At 31.7% G+C, this 26,557-nt stretch overlaps 1 protein-coding gene and 1 long non-coding RNA gene across 2 annotated transcripts; both read right to left on the reverse strand.

Annotated features, from left to right (window-relative positions):
* Positions 1-1,623: 1,623 nt before the first annotated feature.
* LOC132738582 (uncharacterized) lies at positions 1,624-6,316 on the reverse strand. Its single transcript, XR_009626891.1, has 4 exons — positions 6,170-6,316; positions 5,611-5,664; positions 3,209-3,399; positions 1,624-2,833 (listed from the first exon to the last, which is right to left on the reverse strand). It is a non-coding gene; the product is annotated as an uncharacterized LOC132738582 (long non-coding RNA).
* Positions 6,317-6,943: 627 nt separating this feature from the next.
* LOC132738564 (uncharacterized) lies at positions 6,944-24,196 on the reverse strand. Its single transcript, XM_060726074.1, has 13 exons — positions 24,161-24,196; positions 22,919-22,970; positions 21,857-21,982; positions 20,275-21,041; positions 19,841-19,991; positions 19,363-19,595; positions 16,892-16,949; positions 14,537-14,759; positions 12,813-13,027; positions 12,584-12,622; positions 10,237-10,344; positions 7,508-8,679; positions 6,944-7,042 (listed from the first exon to the last, which is right to left on the reverse strand). The coding sequence occupies exons 1-13, from the start codon at positions 24,194-24,196 to the stop codon at positions 6,944-6,946; spliced, it is 3,279 nt and encodes a 1,092-aa protein (XP_060582057.1).
* Between the last annotated feature and the right edge of the window lie 2,361 nt (positions 24,197-26,557).

Raw genomic sequence — 26,557 nt, forward strand, 5'->3', positions numbered from 1 at the left:
AATATAACATGCATTTTTTTCATATCAAATTAAAAAAAAATGGTTTCTTTCAATACTGAAAGTAGAACACACTCTGGAATGAAAAAAATGGGATGAATTTCAAAAAGACCAAATTCAGGATTTTTTTGTTTGTTATACACGCGTTACATGGTGATACAGTATTTATTAATATAATAGAAAATCTGGAAAGAAAGTGATCCCTCGGAAGCATTAATCACAACAAAATTACATTAAAATTGCCGACTCGGTTTGATTGAGTCTGTACACGAGGGATAATTATTAAGTGCAACATCCCTCGGGCCCCCTAGCACCGGCTTGAGAAGACTGTTACCTGAATTTTAGGCAGGTATGAGGAAATTCACTAACATCATGTTCGTGCGAGTCAAAGATATAGAAGCTATTTGACATTGGTGATATATATATATAAAAATCTTTTGTAAATTGATTTATTTAGAGATCAATATACTTTATTGTTGAATTGCTTTAAAACCATTAATAAAAAACATTACATTTTATGTTCAAAATGCAGATCAAATCAATGATGCTATCTATCTATAGCCTATGCTTAATGAGGGTCCATCCGCTCGTAAGGCCACAAAATACAGGTTTCGCTGTGGCATACCCTTCGCAGGATGAGCTATTTTTTACGGACGCGCACAGTCACGGACAGGTCGCGCCACGACAAAATGCCTCGAACGAAATTAAATACTTTATCGATTTCGAAAGAAAATACTAAAAAGCTCACCAAAATAGTGTTGGAGAACCCATAAGTTTATGAGGCACCAATGACAGATTAAAACAACATCTGGTCTTCGGTTGCTAAAGAGATGTTACTGGTATTCAATCTTTTTCCTTTTTCTTTTTACCCAATTCTTTGACGTTACAACTGATTTTGGTATTTGAATGAATTTATATCATTTCTACAAATAATTATCCTCTGTTCGCGTTACTATTAGAAAGTAATGTACATAAGGAATAATACTCACGGACATGCACCGGACACGTATCATGGACGCGGGTCTCGTGCCATTGGAATAGCGGCCTAATGAGTGATTTTGAAGCACAAAGTGGTGTGCTGTATCACTGTCGCCAAGTAAATGTAACTTTATATACTAAAGTTTCATAATTTTGAAACAACCAATATATCAACATGTTATTGTCAAACATTTAATTTCATAAATATAAATTAAGAATAATTATCAAAAGCAAAATTGTTAAAGTTTTATTCATGAAATCTTCATTATATTGACAAATTCAATCATTAATAGTATACTTGATATGCTGTGTGTAAATTAATTCAAAATGTAACAAATTATAATTCCATGTACTACTAAAAAAGGGAAATAACAAATGTATAACCTAAGTGTCAAAAATCAGAACATTTAGAGCTATTTATAGCTTTCAAATTCATGTACAGCAGAACTGCTTACCTGTTCTAATTCATTAATATGACATGTTGCGAATAACCGAAGGGGAAACCAATATAGAAATCGAAAGGAGTTCTTGAATGCGGATTTACTTTTAGCTGTAAATCGAAGGGATTAAATGATCAAATCCGGGCCCATGGACAAAAAAAATAGTAAACACAAATAGCTCCGCGCCTGTGGGCGCGGAGCAATAACTATTCTTGGGCGGGAATGGTCTTATAAAACAATAAATGTGTTTGCCATAAGATATTTGTAATAAGAAAATTAATAGTGACTGAGTCAGCCAACTGCGGTAAAAGAAGCTATAAATAGCTCGCCGCTAGAGAATCGAATCTATTCCTTATTGTGCAAGAATAAAACAGTACCAGATTTATACATACTGGAAACAAAAGATCCAAGAAATAGGTAAATATTACAGCACAATTATGAATTTTATAGTTCAGTTCATAACATTTACATTAGCTTGTCCGTCAAGAGCTGCAAATAACCGAGAAAAATACTGTATGAGGAATTCTTTTAAACATTTATGATTAAACACATTTTAAACCCATTACACAGCATTTAATTTAATTATTGATAGGAAGCGCCACGCCTCCGGAATGGAGAAAATATTCAGAGTATTCTTTTTTTAATGCATCACAATATCCTCAAAAGCACAACACCTACACAACAATGAATGATTAAGCACACGTTGGGGACGCCACTGAAAAATGAATAACACTTAAATAACACATAATGATCTCGTAAAGTGTAACATTGGCCAAAAAACCCTAGGATAAATTAGATTTTTCCTTTGTTATTTTCCCCGGTTTATACCCTGCCTATTAGAGATTGTCTGGTGGATATACGGGGACAAAACGGACAGAAAAGCCTTTGCTTATTACTACAACTATTTACTGTACTTACAATATGTTAAAATGATTTGTGCATGATGCGAACCATGCCTCTGTATATATCTTTTAACTTTTGCATTATAACACTTTATGAAACATGAATTATTTCATTGTTTATTCTTATATTGTCACCTAGCACTTGTTAAAATTTATACAAAACATGTAATTTGCTAAAGGCTGGTAACGATATGCCGGATTTTATTATCAAAAACCCTTTTTATTATTCTTTGTATTTATTATATTTTACTGGATGTTATTCATTTCGAGCGGCACCTCTTCTTTCCTTTTGCAGCACTTCCCAATGATTTCGCATACACTTTCATAACCGTCCTTTAAGTTTGCAAAAAGTATCAGAGCATCCCGTTTGAGCGCACCTAGATCCATAATAAAAACTATTAAAAATGTGACGGCAAACAATGCTATGCCGGCGTAGCCAATACTTGACGCGCTTTTACGCCCATCAGCAGCGCTTTTCTTCTTTGACATACTTGCTGCCAGTTTGTCGTTGTTAAGCTGAAAACAAAGAACGGCCACATAATATATATTTTTTTCTAAAGTGAGAAGTGGATAAATATTAAAACGCAAAACGTAAAATTAGAAAACATAATAAACTACTAGAACTATTTCAAATTAATTTTTCACCGTACGTAGTATGCATGTAAAACAATGTTTTGATATGTATAAAGTAATGATCTTGAACATGTTTGATATTACTTTTGCATATAATTTGCTTCCATAAAGATTAAAAATTTTCCTGTGACCAAGTCCACCTTTTGTGTGAGTTAACTGAAGTTAATTGTCTAATAGAAGACACGGCTTGCACCTTGATGATTATTTATATATACATACTAAAATATCATATTAACATTTAATTTATCGTCGTTTTACCTTCATGTTTATTTTGTGTTGCAAAATAAAATTTTGCTGTGCTTCCACAAGTTGTTCATGGGTCATATTCCTTTCCTTCTTTAATCTCTCAACCCATGAGCATTTGCACGTGCATGCCTTCCAGCACTGTCCCGGAACATGTTTTATCTCAAAACAAACCGGCTCATCTGGCTTTGTAGTGACGTTCAAACCTAGAATGTTAAACAGCACCTTCAGCGTTGCACATGTCAGCTGATTGAACTAACCACCTTTCTTGATCATTTATAGCAGAATTATATAAACTAAATCAAAATTTGAAATTAAAGTCAGCATTCACAGTAAACCACTGAATTAAAATAATAAAAAATAACAGCAATAATTTTATTATGAATGTTGACTCCTAGGATATGTAATATAATCTCAGGGTGTTATGGTGATAGGCATTTAAACCGGTATACATGGTATATCCTTAAAAAGACTTGTGCGAAATGAACAATACCTTTTGCCATGATAGATGATGATGATAGATGAGCTAAATATTATATGTAAAAAGATCCCGCCCTTTCCATCAAATTTTCGATAAGGACCTTCAGCAAAATAGTTTGAATACACAGAGCAGATACTTACTTCAGTCTTACCTACACTAAAAATATAAATATACAAAAAAAACAGTTTAGTAAATACTTAGATATGTTGCCTTAGTGTATGGTATTTTGATTTGTTAATATCGACCTAACTTTAAAAGTTTATTTAACGATATAAAAGTAAAAGCTACATTTTGTATATTGTATTTATTATCATGCTTTTATAGAAACTGAAAGTACAAATGTTCACCTATAAGCAATAATTTGGATTAAGTTATAATTGTATGTATACATAATTAACGCTATACATGTACTTTATGTATGTATACATAATTAACACTATACATGTACTTTCTTAAGTTAATATTTACCATAATTCCTTAAATTTTTAAAAATTACCTCGCATAAACGATAAGTATTTCATGTGGCTGTCAATATCTATTTGAATTAACCTCAAACGATCAATTTATAAAACTAGTGGGGCATTATGCTTAAATTTAAGGCAGATTTATATTTAATGGTAAACATTATCCAGTATCAAGTGTTGATTGATTACCATTAAAACAGTCAATCTGTTGAAACACATTTATGTAGTCAATTCAGTTCAATTCAACTCGGTATTTTCAACTCGGTAGTCAATTCAACTCGGTAGTCAATTCAACTCGGTAGTCAATTCAACTTGGTCATAATCGTTTTTAACAAATAACTTACCTAGTCAGTAAAAGCTATACACATTTACTGATTGAAAAATAACATTATGCTTATTACCGCTATTCTAGTTTATTTCTACTTCAAAAGCCTAATAGTGACCAGTTAGTAATAAGTTCCGCGTTATGACGTCTTTAACATCGCGTTCTTGGTTGCTGCTCGACATTATGCGATAAGGGCCCGAAGATGTGTATAATGGCCTTTGGACTTGAGGCCATCATTGCATAATAGCGAGCAGCAACCAAATATCAACGTCGTTAACACTTATGTCCGAAATACGGCATTTAGAAATCACAGCTACTCTTGGTTGTCGCCCTTTCTAAGAAACGCACAGTTGTCAATGTAAACAAATTTCTGTTACTCAGTTTTACCCTATGATAATCTTAGAAAACATGAAAACTCATAATAAATATCAGAAAAGGTGGTTTATTGTTAATATTGATAAATACTCTCTATATTATTTGTGACAATAAAATTAAGTGCCATTTTCTATGAACTTGTGTACTTTCTAGACTAATCTCTAGCCCTAAATGCCACAGATCCGATCTTTATCTACGGTCAATCTGAAATCATTTTTTGATTTTCTATATTTTGTGCTTATAAATCTTCATCTTAAGCGTTGTTGATTGCGATTGATTATGTAATCTAAACTTGAAATTTTGCGTGCAATGGGCTTCTGTTTATTCAACGACAGCGGCCAACATGAAAGTTAGAGAGAGTCGATTACGTCATCTTGCACGTGCGCTCATTCACTCGCCCATTATGGAAAAATAATCCCGAGATGCAAGCGGTCAAAAGTGTATAATAACCTAGATCTTGCCAAAATAGCCTTAAATACCCTTGCTTTTGTTACTATATATAGTCACTTAAGTAATAAATATTTTTATTCGCGTTAGTACTCCTTTCTAGTCGTAATTAGGCCGTTTTTCGAGTTTGCGTTATAACGCCTTTATTTGCGATACTACAACTTTCGTTTCGCGTAATTACGCCTTCTTTTTACGCTTTATTTGCGTTATAACTTATTTTCAATATTCTATTTCATTCAATTTGATGCTATTAGGCTTTTGTTGGTATAATTAAAAAAAAATGTTTTTGTAGATAATTGAAACAAGTGAACTATATAACACTCACTTAAAATTTTGTCACCACCGAAATCTTCCCCAAAGTCCCCATCAAGATCATTATCTGAAGATAAAATAAACATTGCGTCACAAATTTTATTCTTTTTTGTTATGTAAATATAAAAATAACAATAAGAATAAACCATTTTACATGTATTTTAACCAATTTACATGTATTTATGTAACAAATGAAAGAAAAAGTCAGATAACTCTACAATATAGTGTTATTTTTTCTCACTAAATAGTTTTATGTCTAGTTTGTTGTTTTTATTATCATTATTTTTTATGTGCATATTTCGATTGCTTGTGCCCTCCTGGGATGCACGTTGGCCGTCCTGTGTTGATAGTGTTTGTTGTTTGATACGCTCATTGTACGCCGCCCTTCCTTCCATATATTTTTTGGCCGTGTAAGCACCTTGTATATAAATATCAATTCAAATATTTGTAGTTTATATTGCATATATATATTTTTTTACTTCTTTTATTAAGCATATGAATACAAATGCAAGACACAACCTAGACCATTGAATATAAATGTTTTTATATGAATATAACCCTCCATCCTTTACCTTCTTTATAAATCCCGTAACCATCACCATAGAAACCATCTTCATCTATCAAACCATCACACTCATTGTCAACCCCATCACCGTGTGTCGACGTTGTTATATTGCAGATATTCTTCTTTTGCTAAAATGTAAAATCATGCGCGTACTTGATCTTCAAAAGATATTACAATTAAAGAAGAATTTCAAACATTATGATGTCTACATCAGTAGTTACTAAGATTTGGCTCTGCGTATTTTTTAAAGGGATAAAATGTCTCTCAGATCACGATGTGAAGATTTTCGCGAAATTAAACAAGCATTTCAAACATTATGATGTCTACATCAGTTGTTACGAAGATTTGGCCATGCGTATTTTTTCAAAGGGATACAATTTCTTTCAGATCACGATTCGAAGATTTATGCGATTTTCACTCATTTTTAAAGTATCATATACATGTACATTGAACATAAATGCTTAGCCTAGTGAAAATCAGCGGATATTTAATTGGTTCAAAGTAGAAGGTATGTAGGTATGTGATACATCACAACAAATCGCTACAAAAGTTAAAAGGATGTTGTTTGTAATCGCAAGATGCATTATCTGATATTACTTATACAATGCAAACATATACATGTCTTCGTAAAAAATTATAAGAATATCCAAATGAAACATTCTATTGTTATTTGCAATATTTATAGAAATTATGCCCGTAAAGGACCGATAAACTTTAACCTAGCTTTTATTTCAAAATGTTAAATATTCACGAAATTTCAGCCTCATGAAATTTTATAGTATTAAAATAATTCCAATACGAGACAAACAACCTTAGACTGACCCTTTTTAACTTTGATTGGATGACTATTTCCTGAACTTTCAAAAGCAAAAGGAGAATACTGTAACAATATCAATAGCCACCATTTATTGGATTACCTAATACAGCTACGTGGCATAACTTTTGTTACCTTAGTTTTATTTATTTTATGCAATCAATTTTGATTACAGTTGCCAAAGATATTTGCATGAAACATATATTTTGGTTTTGGTTGGATTTAAAGTTGAACCGACACTATTTCCAAAGTTCAAATGACGACTTTCAAGCTTATGACAGTTGAGGAAGGCCCGAGCGGACACCTGAGGTTCAACTTTATTTCCTGTAAAACATAGAAAAAGTAGAACCATTACGTTTTGTTCGGCCGTAACAGTATTAAAGCCTCATACACATGTTCGAAAAAGTAGCAAATATCGTTTAAATTAACAATATATTTTTAGCTTTGTCTTATGATCTATCACATATAAAATATATTTTAATTATTATTAAACAATATCATATATAAAGAAATCAAAATTGTATTCCTCACTTGTGAAAGGTATTTTGCTTTTATAGGTCCTGGAACGATTAGCCACTTTTTGCCTGAATGCAACATTGCCATTTCATATTTGGATTCGCCAATACTTATTTTCTGTTTGAATAGCTCTAGGTGTCCGTCTCTGCCTATCAACATTGTCTCATTTTTTACAACAAGGCTTTGGTCGACAGAAAATGTCGTAAATTCTGTTTTTGTATTATCCATATCAGAGTAACGATTTGCCGGGACGGATGTCAAAATAGTGTCGTGATGATTTTCAGTGGAAGGTAACAAACTGAATGAATATTTGCTGGAATCCTCCCTATCTTGTAGATATAATCCAATCGCGATATTTCCTACTGATGTTAAACGATATGGCACAGCTACGTCTATTTCTTGTTCAATCTTATCTCCTTTGTTATATATTGCATGTTTAGCATCAAAGCCGCCAGATATTGTCACAATATTGTTATCAGTATACGAAACGATGTGCAAAATGCCTTTAAACTGACGTTCATTTGATTCAATTTCCACGGTAGGGACAACGTATTCGTTAGACCATGTGTCAACCGTTAGGAAAAAGTTAATTCTACTTATACTACCAGGAGAGGTGTTGCTATCATAACAAAACACCATAGAAGGTTTATTAAATTCTAAACTGGTTCCAGAAATTTCATAATTTGTTTGCAACTTTAATTTAGAATAATCGTCAACAGAAATGCTCTCGGAGTCTTTTAAAGAATTGTTTGAAGTACCTGGAGTTATACCCGAGAAATATGCCGTAACATGAACATCTACATGTTCGGATATAAACATGCATTTCTGACCTGTTTTATTATGTGAAAAAAGCACGAACTCTGTCCCAAATGTATCAACTGGGTATATTCTAGAGCTTCCAATTTCCGTATTATTTCCGCCAAAAATATAATATACAACTACAGCAACATCGTCATCACTTATTATTTTTAAATTGAGAATGTTACCAAAGTTTGAGCAGTCATAATATCTTTCGCCATATACGTTTCGTGAACTGGAAATAGATGCCTCATGTGGTATGCCGCGTTGTTTTCTTGTCACTCCAACGTTGGTATTTTCATTGAGTGATGTTACTAAAATCCAGCATTTTTGCAAACGCTTGAAAGGTAGTCTTAACACGAATTTCCTACCATAGCTATCTGCAAAGCCTGTCATTGCAAAAAAAGAATAAGTAAGTAAGAAAATAAATAAAATATGAACGTCTCATATCAATAAACATGTCTGCAGTCTGTTAATCTTCATATTGTAAGACATTTTTTTACTGGAACTTTAAATGTCAGCCACTTACGGTACTCAACTGTATACAGTTTTCGCAAATTTTTGTTTGTCTTTTTTCTGACAGGTTTAGAGCTAAATGTCGATTGTATTTGATAAATAAATCCTAGAAAAATGTTACCAATGAATGAAACCACTGAACTTAGCATGTAAACTCATTTTTAATGTTTTGAATACCACACCTGTTTTGCAGCCGGCCATTTTTGTTACTACTTTTGTTTACTTTACACACGACTAGCACTCGCAAAGCAACGCTGGATGATGTACTTTCTGATAAAGTTTTAAACCTCATTTTTAAGATGAAACATCGTATTCCTGAGAAAACGTTATATTTGTGTGTTTTATTGTTTTATTGGTTTGCAGTACATTTCATTGACCAGAAACTTAAAAGTTATTTTACCCAACAAAACGTATAAGGACCCCGCTAAAACAATACAGCGACTTTTCCCACGAAAAACCGGGAAGCGTTTTGTTGACCCTAAGAGATATCTGTGGAGCGTTCTTTCAAAAAAGTTATACACTGTTTTGAGTCTGTTGCATATAAATAACCCGTCTTGCTTTCATTCGGGGTCTTCCAGATTTGAAATTCTCTCATGCACATCGTATTTTATTTTAAAAAATTGTGCATTAAAGTTAGGGGGTAAAGTTAATTTCTTCTTAGAATTCCATAAACTTTATATCTTATCTTTATTGCATCTACTTAATGTTTCGATATACAAATGTATATGTTATCTTTGCAATTGACGGATGCGCGTCATGTTTTTGGCTTCGCCGCGACTGTCCACCGTGTTTAATGACCTAATTTCATTCAAGAAATGTATTTTAATTTACTGATTTTTGTATTTGTAAGTTCATGAACTGATTGTGAAATAATAATTATATTACAATACATTGATCGACTCTAGAAACTGTTTCCTTTATGTTCAGTTAAGATCTTTCCCAATATTATTATAGAATATTAATTTAATAGTTGTAATTCCAAACATTAAGAAGCGATCACCCCACCAAACACTCAAGTCGGCCCTATTACAGTCACGGTGAGCAGCTTGAACTTGAGCAGCCTACGATTGAAATGGATTACTTAACAGTTCACGCTGCCAGGTTACTAACAAACTGCAGAGCCCTATTAAAATAGATCTTGACAGCTCACAATGACTTGCGTTGCAAGAGGGAGCCTACCAGATCACAGATACAGGTCTTTAAATTTGTAAATGCACATCATTAAAAAGAAATGCTTACACTTATATGACCTGAAAATACAAAATGCCGTCAGGAAATTACTCCTATGTATTTCAACTAAAACATAGCAGAACATAAGAAAACATAAACAGAAACAATGTCCTCAATTCATCGCAAAATGTTTATGATCTATAGTTTCGGAAGAAAAACAACCATATAAGCAAGGATTCTATGTTATATTGGTAACTTACATATTCCACAATATTTTGCACAATAATATTTTGCAAAGTCTGCATATCGTGTACAAAAGCCTTCTTCATACTTAGAACAATTCACAAGTCTATCTGTACAGCGCCATTCTGAAATGTGATAAACAAGTATCCAGGGTTCATAAACATTTGTCATGAGTCGCCGCTTCATGTAACCTCCCTCTTCGTTTAAAACGGAAAATGACGAAACGTTTTCGTAAAATGACAAAGCTTTAGGGTCATTGAGGAAAGATTGTGGAATTTTACGAGCTAGTCTTCAAGTGACATTATGTCCATTCAATTGTGTAAAGTTAGTGAACAGGTGAAAGTCATAATAATTTTATATTTTGCCATAATTATTTTCAATTTTATAATTCACTTCGCATTCATGAACGATAAATAACTCACGTGGAACAAGGGAATTTCTATTAATATCCATTAGAATTTGTCTGTAACATTCAATTTATATAAAGAGATGGCAGTTTTTTAAAAAATATTTTAGGCAGATTAATATTCCATTTTAAACATTTTTCAAATATCAACTATTGGTTATTCATCATTATTACAGTCAACCTATTTATAAATATGTAGTCATCTCAGTTCAACTTGACAATGAAAAAATGAGCGTAATGTCACTTTAATGAATGCTAAAGGGAAAGTTTTTACATCTGATATATAGAGGATATTGAATGAATGTTAATTTAATACCAAATTTATTAAAGCCATATTACGAGAGCCTCTTCCAAGCGTAGCGTACTACAGGTTGATTATAATTAGTATTACGTTTACACGAATAAAGTATTACGTTTACACGAATATAAAGACCGCCTCCGTGGCCGAGGGGTTAAAGTCGATGACTTCTAATCCAGTTACCTCTCTGGCGTGGGTTCGATCCCCGGGAGATGCTTTGGTAGTTTAGCACGGAGGAAGGTAGTCTAGTACTGGTGTAACTCTCCGGGAACGATGGTTAGGAAACTACCCGCCCAAATGACTGAAATACTGTTGGGAAAATGCGTAAAATGAAACAAACAAACAAACAAACAAACACGAATATAATACTGTATTATTTACTTAACTTAAAAAAATAAAGGTTTACAACCTAAAGTCATTTTTCATTGCCGTGCCTATATTGTAACCCTGACGTTTTAACATTTTTTATAATGCAAATTAATGACGTGACGATGGTGATTTCCAGATTATTTTTTTTAGATATTTCAAGTGAATAAATGACGTAAATTCACTTAAGAGACTGACAGGAATGATAAAATCGGCCCGCAGAATAATGAATAATGACCCTCGGAATTGTTGGAGCCCTTACCCTTTTGGGCTCGAGCACAAACCGTTCCTCGGGACTATGCGGACGTTATAACACGGAAAAACGTGCATTTACCATATATAAACTACACTGGCGATATAACATTTTGTTGTGTCGTCATATATTTGCGTTATATAAAAACATGGCGTTAACGAGTGCTCATTATTTTTAATTACTTTTTAATTACTTCAATATTAAATGGTTTAATTATTTCAATATCAAATGGTTGAAACTATTGTTTTTGTAGAGTTGAATCCCTCATATACTTTGTCCACTAGAATCAAGAAGCAAGTAATATTTTCTTCTTATTATTATTTTTCCTACTTTTTATTTCTATTTCCATAAACAATTACGCTTTAGTGTTATCATAAAATGAAGCGATCATAATAAACATAATTTAACTTTACAGCTCTCTGTTTTGATGACGTAACATATGTCGACATTCTTTCAGTTTTTGCACGTGCTCGTTGTTAGCGGGCAAATTGCAATTATGAGTTTCGGCCGCGGTTCGCCAACTCTTAATTGGTCACGTGACACTCATAATCACTTAAAATCATAGACAATTTTATGACTTTATATAGTAACACATTTTAACTAGCAGTTTTATGAACAGGAGTAAGAGGATCAATTTGGATATACCTTGTATTTGAGAATAAGCTCATGCAATATTTGATTCAGGATATCAGAAAAATATCTACTCAACCTATCTGAAAACTGTTTTAAAGAAATGTTATCGGAAATGACGTATGTAGCGTTTAGCTTGACTAGTTAATTTAAACCACACTCGAGTCCGCATTTTGGAACATCAAGTTAGAAAACATGGTCGAAAGAAGACAAAAACTGACACCATGGTACAACTCTTTGTTAAGAATGAAGGTTACATTTGAACGGGACAGATGTATATTATATGTCTGGCGTAAAAAACTACATTTTTATATTAAGAAATTCAACCAAACATTTACAAATGTTTTACAAGTTTGAGCCCAAGTTTACCCATCCCCATTTAAGTTAATGTTGATTTTAATTTTCGCTTACCAGTTTCGTATTCCTTGCAACCATTGACATGTATAAAATCTGAAATAAATGATAATATTCAATCGAGGCGAATCTACACTTTATTCCTTTTCAACTTAGAGAAAACATAATTTTTTGAATTAAAATTAAAATTATAGAAGAATTAATTCGAAAAAGTGTGTAAATATACATTTTTTATGATCGAGTGAATCAATAAGGAAAATATGAATAAATAAGTATAAACACACACCCCAATTAAAGATTGCTTCCGAAACTGTGCCCATCAGTGAAACATTTGTGATAGAGTCTGTCGTTTGAATTCGTATAACATTGTCCTGCGTGGAACCTTGAAAACACTCGTCTTCGTTGTGATAGCCAGTTCCAAGACAAAACATACTATTAACTTGCCGGAACCAGAAAAACGACATGTCTGATGTACAGCTGATACCTGCGTCTTTGTTGAAACTAAAATATTATAAATGTTTAATGTGATTTCACTGACTTTTTAGATTGTAAATGAAATGAACAAGTGAAAGGATCTAAAAAGAAATCCAAGGTACACAATTATACATTCTGACCGAAATTACTGTAAAGTTTCAAGACTCAAATCGAACCCTATTTGAGCCACAGGTGACTAAATTGAAAATTCCAAATTATTACTGTCAGTCAAGGGCAATTACTCTTACAAAACTTGATTAATCAACACGCAAATCCCCAGGTGCACAACTTCATGCTGATCAACATTTCTGTAAAGTTTGTTGAAAACATCAGAGCTACATGTCACTTAACATTTTGGAATGGAGGCACTCACAAACGGACAAGGTAAATCTATATGCCACTTTCCCCTTAGTGTGGGGGTATAAGTATGCTATAGGCGGGTATTTATTTTAAATGTTTCAAGTGCTATAAACGGTTACAATTATTATCTTAAACACCTAACTTTTTATCAGTTTCGAACATATAAACTATTTACAATTTACAGTTAACATTTACGCACACATCAAAACGCTGCATTTTATTAGGTAAACCCTTCGTTTCCATTCTTTTCTTTTGTAGCACTAAGTCTTGTATTTTTATTGTTTGATCGATAAAAGAAAACGAACATAAACAAAATGGTATATGATCGTTATCTTTTGATTTATATGAAATATATTTAAAACAGAGATTTCTATTATCACCAATCGAAAATTTCTGTACCTTATCGTCAATTATTTTCATATCGATATCTGACCGTTGAGGTTCTGGACATTAATTATATCGAATAGTTTCTCTTTGAATGTTAAAATTCATTCAGGTGTACTGAATATATAAATAAACAATCAGTTGTTGCTACACCAGTAGACATAATATAATGCATTATGCAAGTGGTAAAAGTTATATGAAAGTTAATGTGTTGTACAGTTAGATAATGGCTATTGATTATTTTTAATTACTTGTTTAAAGAAGACCTGTCCCCGGACAGCACGCTCCACTTTTCTCAGTGCTCGATATTAAAATAAAACTTAGTAGAAAAGGGGGAACTATTCTGCAATCGTGCTTGACAGACATATCTACCATGATGGTACATATTTTAGGTTTAGATGTGAATGTGATAAAATGTAAATATTTTGAGTAAAAGGGACTTTCATGATAACCTCCCCCAAAGAAATGCTTTAAATTGTAATTGATCAAATACTTAATGATTTAAGTAAATGTGTTTGATATTTTTTGGGGAAATGTACCATCCAAAAAAAGGATAACCTTGAAACTCGTATTCTTAAAAACCATTCTTTTGCAAAATTTAAATTTAATCAATTACAAAGAATTGGTCTTGACAATAGCTCCATTTTTTTCTTAAAAAGAAGTGGAGCATATAATGGTTTTAGTTTGACAACACAACACTTTCAACCGTTAAGATAAATAGATAAATAAGAAAATAATAATAAAAAATAGAGAAAAAAGAGATAATAAGAGCAAACATAATAACGATATAACCTGTCTTCAGTTGCACTTTTATCATGAATTTGACAGGAAGTTTCGCATGAGGCTATCTGTATTCCTTCATTGCTAACTAGTGCATCTATCGTAGTTGACAAGCTCATGAATCGCAAAGTTGCAGACCCGCAAACCTGAACTCTAAGATGAAGCGCATGCTCTGAATATTTTTGCAAGTCTAGGTGATAAGGAAGGTTTGGTGCCGTTGTGCCTTTGCCACCTTCTGTATAAAGATAAGACAACGGAATGAACAATGATTGTTGCAGTAATAGAGCTTTAAGTTTCTTTTTAAACTTTTACGAATATAATTGCAAGAATATGAAGATAAATTTTCAACAAAGTACATGGACATACTTATACGCATATATTGTTCATTTCAATCATCAAGTAGCGAAAGTGTACATGGGTTTAATATTTACTCTTTTTGAATGTCTTTGTTTGTATAAAGTAATGTTAAATGACAAGAATGTGACAAGAGATTATGTATGGTTTAAATATATCAGCAATGTACAAATCAAGTGAAGAAATGGAAAGAATGTTTACATGCTAAATATTTAGTTTTGCCGAGATTTATGTTGGATAATTGTTTGACTCTTTGTGAGGTTATGATTCATAACTAAAGTAATATAAGTTTCCTTCTTGGATCTGATGTTAAAGTCATCCGGGGAAACATGAACACTATAAATATGATTGCTATTATTATTATATTCCTGTTAAAGATCATTGCAATTAGATATGCACAAAAATACGAGCACAGGACAAATTCGACTAATTACCCAACAAATGACGATATTGAAAACTTTTGATATTTCACCGAAATTTTAGTTTGTTCTTGCTTGTGTGTAGGATAGGAACAGTATTTTTAGTATTTACACGAAATTAAACTTTTTGGAAGCTTTGTATGCATTTGCGTCTTACCTTATGAAGTTAAGAAAGTTGAAAATCTAGCACTGTTAGATAACACCGAGGGATAAAGAATCTTGTTTTCAATTATGCTAAATATCTAATAATGTGACAGTTATATTTATTTTTTAAATTATTGATTGCACTGCTGGTTACTAATAACTTCATCTTTTAGAAGTAACGAATCTAAACTTCTTCGATACATGTCATATACTTGGAATAGTGCTGAGCAACTGATTTCCTGCTTGTGTATGAGATTTTAAAATATCTTCAATCCTGTTGAATTAAAAATTTCTTTTTAAGATCCCCTGTCCCTTAGGAATATAGTTTTGTATTTAAAAACAAAGAACGCCGACTAAAATTTTAATTTATTTCTAAACAGAACGCTTATGATATATATTACTTGTTTCTGAATATTGACGACACGTTGATAAATAAATAGAATACAGATAATATTTATCATGTATTTAAAAAAAAGAACTCTGATTATTTTCATATTTTGTTTTTAATTCTAACACTACACATGATTTTGTCACTATAGACAAACACCGGTAAGGGACTACTTGTAAATGCGCTGTTATGTTTTCACCCTTGATTATATAGTTTACAAAGCCTTTTATTACAGCAATGCAAAGCATTTTTATTTATATTTTTAGTTCTTATAATATTTTCTTTTCATACAATACCGAAATAATATCTCACATACACTAACGCCACATATTAGATCCATATCAGTTAATAAATATTTTGACAAACGGCGCCAATCTATAAGCAGCGTAATGATTTCATTCTAAGTAAACAACTCATTTATAAACAAGCTGACGTTATTTCATACATACAAGAGTGATAAACAGGGTACTGATGTAAACATAATACGACGTAAGTTTTAATTGTTGAAAACTTGATAAAATAACGTTTTTTCTTATTATTACCTTTGTTTAATAATTTCTATATCTTCGCAACAGTAGGGTGCGAATATGCGAAAATCGCTACCGGAAATTATTACCGCTTGAAAAATAACATTAGTGATCTTTTTTATTTTATCGTGTTAGAATCGAAATAATATCGGTCTTAGCAGTGTTTATCGGCTTTTAAACACCGGTTTTGTCGTTTTGATGCGAAAAAATTAACAACTATGGCCTTCGTGGTCCATTCATACGCATCAAAACTCCATACCGGTGTTAAATAGCCAATAAACACGGCTAAGATCGATATTATTTCTTAAATAAACATAATGCAAATATTTATTACTTGTTTTTAAACAAAAAGAATGCTGATAAATGTCAAGAACGCTTATAATATTTATAGCTTGTTTCAAGATTGAAAGAAAGCTGATATGACTATGATAATATCAAAAGCTATTTTTAGATGTATAGAACGCAGTTGATATTTTTTACTTGTTTCTAAATAGATAGAATATAGAGTTATAATATTATGTTTGTGTCTAAATACCTTTGCATACTCCTCCAGGATATTCAGAAGTTTCAACAGGAATCGTTCCAAACACATTCTGTATAAGAATTTTTTTTATTCTTTATTGCCAGACAAAATATGTAGGGAAAGGAGGAAATACTATTATATGTGTAACAGTGTTTTGTAAGTATTTCCAATTTTCCAAACACCAACTGTCTATACAATCAAACAACAAATGTTCTAGTATTGGTGAATCATACGTTTATAAAATACAATGTAACAAGATTTTTAAAATTTTAAGAGAAAGAAAGACAACAACAACAACCAAACATGCTAGCAAGGTTTTTGCAGCAAAAATAAAATAAAGACTAATAAGGAAAGACGAGAATCAACAAGGAAAAGGCAATGTTCACAGGACGCAGTCCCCGACATACCCAAGTACAACATATTTTCGATTTCAACAAGTTCAAGTCTTTACAAAAACGCTCCTATATCGAAAGCTGAACAGGAATTAGGAATGTTAGAGTGAATTATATTTCTAGAAAATAAATTTTACTTTTGACTTTATAACATCTATTAAAATTCCATTTGAGACAAAAAATAATAATGCCTATTAAGTAACACCAAATTGATTTCTTGTTCGTTGGATGCAGCGGAATTGTTTTGAAAAAAGGAAAAACTATTTGTTTTTTTTAACGACGCATCTTTAAAAATCTTTAACAGAAAAAAAAAAGAAAAATAAAGGTAAGATATTCCCGTTGGAGAAGATTAACTAAAAAAGTATTTTGGAACATTCAAAACTGTGAAAGTTTAACCTGTCTGATAAAGTGCATAACACAGTGTGTATTGTTTAGGAAGTGCCGATGTTTGTGAGCGCTAAAATAGCTTTACATGCTGATATCATTGATATGATGATGTGGACCTATGAGAAAGTACCCATCTGATGAAAAACATAGATCCGCACATTTTATTTGGTGTAGGATTACCATTATTGTTATTCAAAATTGCTTCAGAGTGTTTTTAACTGTTGCCGGCAACATATTCTAACCAGGCAACTGGCGTGTACATGCTACCTGATCATGATTTGCATTGTTGGCTGTTTAGTCAGTGAATAATTTTTTATTTTCTCTAAAAATGATGAATGGTTTAATATATATAGCTTGGTAAGGGTTCAAATGAAATTATGTTTACAGTTTCATAATCAAGTTGAGTCGAATGCATAGAGCCTTTCATGACCATATTGTTTCAATTTAAATTAACGAATTTATGCATTACAAAAAGAATGTCGCCGCCACAAAATATTTCTTAAGAAAAGAACACATTTTAAAACTATTGTCATTCAAATAAATAGGGATTATAAGGATTCATCAATTGGCTATATATTTCAAAAGATTTATTGGAAAATGGTAAGAATGCAATACTAATCTTCCTAAATATTAAAAGGCTTAAAAAGCCCACTCTTTTTCCAAATTGAAAAAAGGTTAATTTTGATGATTATTAACAGAAATTACATAGGGCCAATTGAAATGAGTTATTTCTCTTTCATTCGAATAAAATACAATTTTGAAAATAAATATAGCAAAATGTATTTATATTTACTTTTACCTCTCCAGTCATTTTGTATCATTGGATGGCAAAATGTCACTAAATGTAAAACATTATAATTTCCACTCTCTTGCTAATACTGGAACTTTTCATAATTTTAAAGGAATTGGGGGTACAAATAGACTTGATCTGTTTTTCTTCTTCGCTCGCTACTCAGACATGCGAATTTGTATCGGTTTTTTTTCTTCGCTAGCTCATCAAAATTATGTATTAAGAAAAGAAAACATATATTTTCGCTCGCTGAAATGTTTTTATGTAAAAAAAAAAAAACTCTGTAGAACAAGAAATCTATTTAGTGTGGCCTAAATGTATATTTCCTGTATTTAGTTTAACGTAGATTTCTTGAAATTATTTATGAATGATTATGTAATTGCAGACATATTGTTTGTAGTTAAAGGTAAAGAATCTAAATATTGCAATGCAGAGCTGGTATTAAACCGTCAAATAGCTAAAGACTGTCCGTAAGACAGCGAAAAAAGATTCTGATTGCTGGTAGGTAATAAAAGCGACAAAACATTGTAAGACGGCAACTTAGAGTTATGGGACTGAGTCCATTGTGTTGGATAATCACAGATTTTAAAGAGAACAAGAGTGTAAAGTTAAATCCAATTCCCTTAAGCAGTTTTTGAGATACCAACGAGCAGAAAGCACCTCGGGTGAGTTCAATAGCAACCGCTTTGCTTCGAATAGTAGAGATTAAATGTATATAATTTAGAATTAGGAGCAATAAAATGATAACACATATTCAAAAAAATCGTCTTTAAAGAATAACACTTTGAATGAACTCATACCAAGTTTTGAATTAATGTTGAATGTTCATTTCTATGAGCATTTTTATATTATCAAGAACATACCAAAATCAGTTGCGTCGCATCCTTAGTGTTGATATTAAATACACATCTAACCTTATTGTATAGAATTCCAACTGGCAACAAAATAGTCTGGCCACATTTAAGTATTCCGCTTATGTTAGATGCTTCATTTTCCAGATTAAGTACACTTCCGCTAGCGTTTCCACGAATGTTCCCTATAACGTATTTCGTGTATTTCACTCGTGAACGATCCTTTGTTTGATGACAGTAAAGAAGGTCATTTTGGTACGAAAGACTTGCAGAAATTTTGTTACATGATCTTTTTTCTGAAATAATATTTGCATTGTTGGAGATCAAGTTATGAATGCACGATGACTTCAAATGCTAACGATTTAACATATATTTTAACATGTCTCGTAAAGTGAAACATAGTATAATTTGTAAACTTTCGAACTTTGATCATATTTGTGATTCATTCCATATGAAAGTAATTACTAGGATTAATCACTGTCTATATCATTTTAACAATAACTTATGCTAATCAAAATGGGTAAAATGTTGTTTGTTTTACCTGAAACAATTTGAAATTGCGTAGTTGAGTAAATGTCCGGACAAGCAACCTTAAAGGAGTGCCAAGAATTTTGTACTGATGGAACTACAGTCATACTTAGCATTGATGTTTCGTCTTTTGTGGCGTATGTTAGTCCAGATATCTGAATTACCTAAAAATACACACTATCCTATTTTTTATAACTTACCCAAGACAATTAATTCAAAGGGTGATTAATTTTATATTTTTTTAAATTATTATTCATTTGAAGCAGCAACAACAATAATAACAAATACAACAGCAACAACAATAATAATAATAATAATAATAATAATAATAATAATAATAATAATAAAGAAAAATATAATAATAAATGCTTAAAAGGACACACTGAGAGGAAAGGAAAACTATAACTTAAGTACTCATATTTCAATCAAAACACGAATATCCTGTACCTGTATTGGGTGTGAAGCCTGTATGTGACTTCTCGTCCCATTGCTAAGCCGTCGTGTCACGGTCTGATATCTCTCTGTCATGTTGAAGGACGGGAAGCCGCTCATCATGGTTACCACCGTGCTTGTATAGTGACTCACTATCTTCAAAATATCACCATATCCATTAGAGCCTAAGGTCTGGACTACAAACTCCTTTCCCCAGTGTGAAGAAGGCACAAGTTGTTCCATTGTATGAGCAACAATGTCGCCATTAGTTACATTTCTTGATCCAACAAATACAGCAATAGGCTTAAAACTAAAAATAACTGTTCCGGTCAGATCGTATGTGGTTTCAAGCTGTAAGGCATCAAATCTGTTCATCGTAAAGCCTTTGTCCCTATGTGAGCGGAAATACGAGGATTTATTACAAAGTGCTATTTCTTCGACTTTTTCTGGAATGTCGACAAAAACTTCTGTGTTGTTTTCTACCGCAGCTATAGCAATCTGACAGTACCCACCTACCGCACAAAATGTAGCGACGACGAATTCGTACACAGTTTTATTGACTTGGTTTGGTCCTTTCAGTTGTTGTATTGGAATTGCTAATAAGCCCTCTGCGTAGCCATTCCTCTTGGAGAAAACTTGTAACACAAAATTGCCGTCATCTGAATGAACTTCAAGAGACTTATTGCTTAATTCAGATCCATTCATAGCCATTTCGTGCTCAAGTGTTCGGATTTTTATTTCATTAGCTTCCACTGTCAATGTCTCAACTGTTCCGTGAATGTCTGTCGAAAGAAAATTGACATGTGATGCCTATTTTAAAGGACAGATTCGTTTAAATGTTAGACTATTTACTTTGTGTTAAATAGAGGGTTAATGTACCTTTTGTTAATTGAAATTTGCAAATAATACAAAGGAGCCTCCTAGCTGATATAACTAAGTCAGATTTTTTTTCTCACATATTTATAATAATATTCTGATAGCTGCACAAAAAATTGAAAATGATTCTAGAACTATGGGGACAGAATGCTTAACAAAGTATTCTTTTCATACAAAGAAAAAATATATTAAGTTAAAAACACTGATAAAACTATACGATGGTTATAAATACAACATTTTTCCAAACTATGTAGATTCTATATGCCAAATATCTTAGGTCTTGGCATGGTAATTTCACAAAAGAAAACGTTAATGTATTTTCCTATACACCTCTAAATAAACTAAGTGACCCCAAAGACTGGGCCAATCTTGACACGTTGGACATGATTTATACTACAAGCAAAATGTTTAAGCTCTTGGCATTGTAGTTTAAGAGAAAATTTTTGAGACATTTTCACTTTACAAGTCTATGTGAAAATTTAATAAAAAGCCCCTGGACAAAAACTTACATAACATTTATCAAAATAAACGAACATTTGTTTCCTTATATAATTATATTTTTTTGTATTTGCTTCATACAAAGAAAAAAATATATCAGACAAAACGATTCAAGCGATTGTAATAAATTTGAAATAAATAGTAAACAATCTTTGATAGGCAGACGTAAGAGTTTCAAAAAGATGATTTAATAGGATAAAGTGCTGCAAAACCAAATACTTACTATTTATTTGTACAGATATCTGTCTTAATTCTTCATTAGCAATGATAAGTTGATATTCAAGGTTATAGCCATTGCTTGGTAAGTCTTGCCCAAGCAGGGCAATAATATATGTTGTTGCACCTTCAACTACAAAAAGAATTCATCTTCCATCAAATTATATACATAATTCAAGATTCAGTGTTATTCACTTACGCATTTTTCGAACTCCACTGTTCAATTTCTTGCAAACATTATGTCAATTGAACAATATTGTATTTCGTTTTACAACGTAGTAACTTATTGTGTTATTTTGTTAAAATTGTGCAAAATATTAACGTCAACGTCACAATGTCACGCAACAAAAACAACCTATCAAATTAATGTTTCAACGTTCAACTCACTAGATGTAATACTTCTTTTGGAGGAGGCCCGGGTAAGTAGAAAACACAATACGTCTGTGCAGACTTTGTTAAATGTTTTTGTGACGGTTTCATGTACAGACTCAATCAAACCGACTCTGCAATTTTCATGTAATTTTGCTGATTAATTGCTTCCTAAGATATTAATTTTTCCCAGATATTTTGACATCTCATCCAAACAACATGGCAACTTGCAAATGTATCAACTATTACCTATTGCGCCTTTTTTAAAGGAACACCTATATGGAGTTTATCATTGATAGGGATGAGTTGCAGACACATAATTATGATGGGAATAAAAGGTGTGCAGTTTCTCTCCCGTTAAGAGTCGAACAATGTTTAGGGAATCTGTATTTTGTATGTGTGTTTCAAGAAGTAGCTACATTCTCAAATGTATATGTATAACTCCCACATTGCTTACATTTTTTTATAATCAACAATTGTATTCAGGACTAAAATGATGTACAAATTCAACATAAATCATACATGTTTATTGGATATTTTAAGTGCACATTGTAAACAAACTCATTGTAACATATTTCATTTTGACACTAAAATAGAAACCTATTACTTTGGTGATCAATAATGATACAAATATATTTATATACGATTTGTAATTTAAGATAATAATATAATTCATTTGTTTTTGTGCCAGACGACTTACCTTCAACAATTTGAATCACAAAACAGAAAAACACGCTGGATAAGGAGAAACCCTACAAGAAAAGAAGTAATGAATACAAATATAATACGACACAATAATCGACACAATAGTAAAATGAGTAAAATGTTTAGTAAATCATTCGTGCTAGTAGAGCACATTGATGTATGACGTCATAATTTTAAACAAAAAATACACCGACAACGATTCGCGTAAGATTAGCTAGCTGCTAGTTGTTTATTGGCTATATATTGAAAATAATTACATGCTTTGTCGACACACACATCGCCAAATTATTGATGTCGCCGGCTGGCCAAATTATGAAGTTCTAAATAGAAAAGTAGAAAATGGTTTTCCGTAAAATTTGCCATGAAGTTATATAATTTGAAAGTAAAAGCATAATTATATTTTTACTAAAATGCAAAAAGTGCGCATGTGATAATCACTCTGAAGTTCAAGTCGTAGCGATTAGATTTCACATAGTGCGATTGTAGACCACTCAGTATAAAAAGAGGTTTCGTTCATTCCATCACTATATACATTTGAAAGACACTGCTAGATCTAATCAGTACGAATGCATTTAAAACCATGATGACAAAAATTATCATTCTGTTTCCTAAGAACAAAGAAAATTTTCAAAAATTGTCATTCAATATTAAGGTATAGTCTTTGAAAACAAAAGCAGTCATATTTGGTCTTTAATCATGTGACACAAGTTTCTTTGCACCAATCGGACGAATGAAAACGCGCAGACAAATGTCAAAACGTTTACGTTTATAGTGAGAATGCTAATCAATGCTAATTAATGAAATTTCTTTCTTTCTCTTTCTTTATTAATGATGTGTTTATTTATATACTTGCGTTCAGAAGACTGACGATTCATTAACGTCTTTTGTAATAATACTCAGAAATAACCATCTGACTATAACATTTTTAAACAAATTGTATGAAAAATGTTCGATTCCGGTCTGTACATTTTCTCTTTTTCTAGGATGTAGATTTTTTCATAATCGTGACACACGATATTTGTTTTTTTTTCTCAGTTCGCCTGTGCAGTCTGCTTTATCCGATTATAAAGTACAGACATCTTCGGAGAAAGTGTACGCAGTATCTTGATTTTTTAGACTGTACACTGTACCATATGTCGATTTTCTGTAGGTAGTGCGTTTAAGCCATGCTTCTTACAAAAGAAAAGGAACAAAGATTGAAAATATTTTTTTGAAATAAATTCTACAAAAAACTAACTTTCAGACGCCCTGAAACATTAATTTTAATCGACATAGTCTCAATTTCTGTAACATTCAACGCCGTATCCAAATTCAAAATCGCATTCAAAGCATAATACTGACGAGAAAGGGAAGAGTTGCGTCAAGGCATTTGGAATACAAAAACTAGACGTAAGGGCATCTTCTTTGCAAAAGAAATTAAATTAAAATCTATTCTGATTGTTTTACATGACTCGTTTTTGTTCAAGATACCGGTTGATAAAGTTTTCGCGGTATCAGAATTTTTGGGATGCGCGCGCATCGTATTACCCCCTTAATTTATTTTTTTCTGATCATTGACCTTAGAAAGATATGAATTATACGGGATACAGCTTGTTTTCAATTATTTATCTTATTTCTCGCTGAAAACTCGTTAAAACACATCACTTATTCTTTCAGTGCAAAACTATTTTAGTTTCATTATTTTAATTCAAAACTTTCAAAATTATCTCCATTCTTAAAATATCAAATATGTAAAAATGAATATAAAATATATTTAAAATTAGAAGAATAGTTCTTGTTTATCAAATGGACAATAATAACTTAATATAATGTTAAAATATACAAACTTATTTTTTCGATAAATAAATAAATAGATAATTTGCTGTTACTTATTTTTTCAATAGATACATAAAACCAAACTGCTACCATGGACGGACGGATGAACATCACAATTTCATTGCTGCTTTTTTAACCGATTTTATCAGCCGGGGAGAACAAAAAAAATACAAATAGTTTGAAAAAAAACTCTGTGTCAAAGTGTGACATTTATAGCTTCAAACCACAGATACGAATAAAGGCACCATGTAGGCCCTAGCGGGCTGTCTAAAATATAAGCGGGCATCTCAAATTCAGTTTCTCAATATCTTTTTCTTAAAAGTAAAAAAAGTTCAGTAAAAATGTTTTGAAGCATTATGTAGGAAAACAATTAGAAACAATCAATTATTGGATAAATGAAAGTTAAAACATACCATCAGAAATTCCATAACTATCTTTCAATTTTCTGCTTAAATCAGAGCACCATTTATCCAAATGTCGTACCATCTGCTTTATAAATGCGTCTGATCAGTGCAATTTTGAAAAGACTTGTATAAAAAAGGAATATAAATTAATGATAAATAATTCATAGTAACATGTTTACGCAAATGCGCTTTTGATTAGCGATTGGCTATAGCTTACGGGTCCAGGAATTTGCAAATAGTGAAATTATGCATTGTTTTTTCTAAATGAGATAACCTGGAACGAACCATTTTGTCAAATTACAAAAATTAACGTAATTAGATAAAATTAATTTACAAAATAGATTACTGAGGTCTTTGAAGGAAATATATTTCATTTACAGATTTGTTAGTTGACAAGTCATTTGTAACTCCGCCCATCCACCTACTGAGGCACTAGCGGATTGGCTGGAGGAAATGCTAGTACTTGAGTTTCCCAATTTGGGGTTTCATTATTGCTCCAAAAATATTTTGGGAAAAAAGTGGCGGGGGTTTTTATATTTTAACGGGGATTTTCCCGGGCGGGATTTTTCTTTGGTTGTCGTTTCATTAAAATGAGTTGATTTCTTTCAAGTTGGGAAACCCCATTCCCCCGTGAAAAAAGTGATTTTTTTTAATTTTTCTTTTGTTTGCCAGTTTTTGTCATAAAATATTTCTAAAAAACTCACAGGGTTTTTCCCCGCTTAATTTTCATTTGAAAATTTTTTGTTAAAAAACTAACTCAAATAATGGGCCATAATTTCCAAATTTTGAAAGTTCAGCTAAAGTTTTTACTGTTAAAAATTTCTACACCATTCTTTATTGGTTTTTTCATATATTTGTCTAGGTTTTCCCAATAAATAGGCTCAATAGAAGCTAGAAAATATAATTTATAAAACAGTTAAATTCTTTTTAATGTATGATCCATTCCCATAAAATTTGTTACAAAAATGTCTATGGTAGAATTAAATGTTCCTGAACAAAATACCATGCTGCACTTTTAAGTAGGATAAACCTTTCAGCGATAATTTGTACATGCGCAATTCGCTTATGTGGCAATACTCTAACATATTTCTATTATACAAGCCTTTGGGCGTACTCTGTTCAGAATTAATTAGATATAACCGGGTTTCAAAGTAATTTATGGATTTATGTCACAATGGTTTATCTATACCTCAATATTACCATCGTTGCATTTGCCTTGTCAGCCTCGGTGGCAATGTCTAAGACATTTAGTTTGATACTGAAGGTTTTAAGTTTAAATCTTGATGGAGCATTTTTAAAAAACATTTTTCTTCAATCATATTTTGCAAAACCTGAATGTCATGTTGTTATACAATTTTACGTATTAAAACTAATAAAATTACATGATAATTCTTCAAAGTAATGAAACTAAAAAA

Source organism: Ruditapes philippinarum, unplaced genomic scaffold, assembly GCF_026571515.1.
Source record: "Ruditapes philippinarum isolate M1 unplaced genomic scaffold, ASM2657151v2 ctg298_1_1_1_1, whole genome shotgun sequence".
Lineage (NCBI taxonomy): Eukaryota > Metazoa > Mollusca > Bivalvia > Venerida > Veneridae > Ruditapes > Ruditapes philippinarum.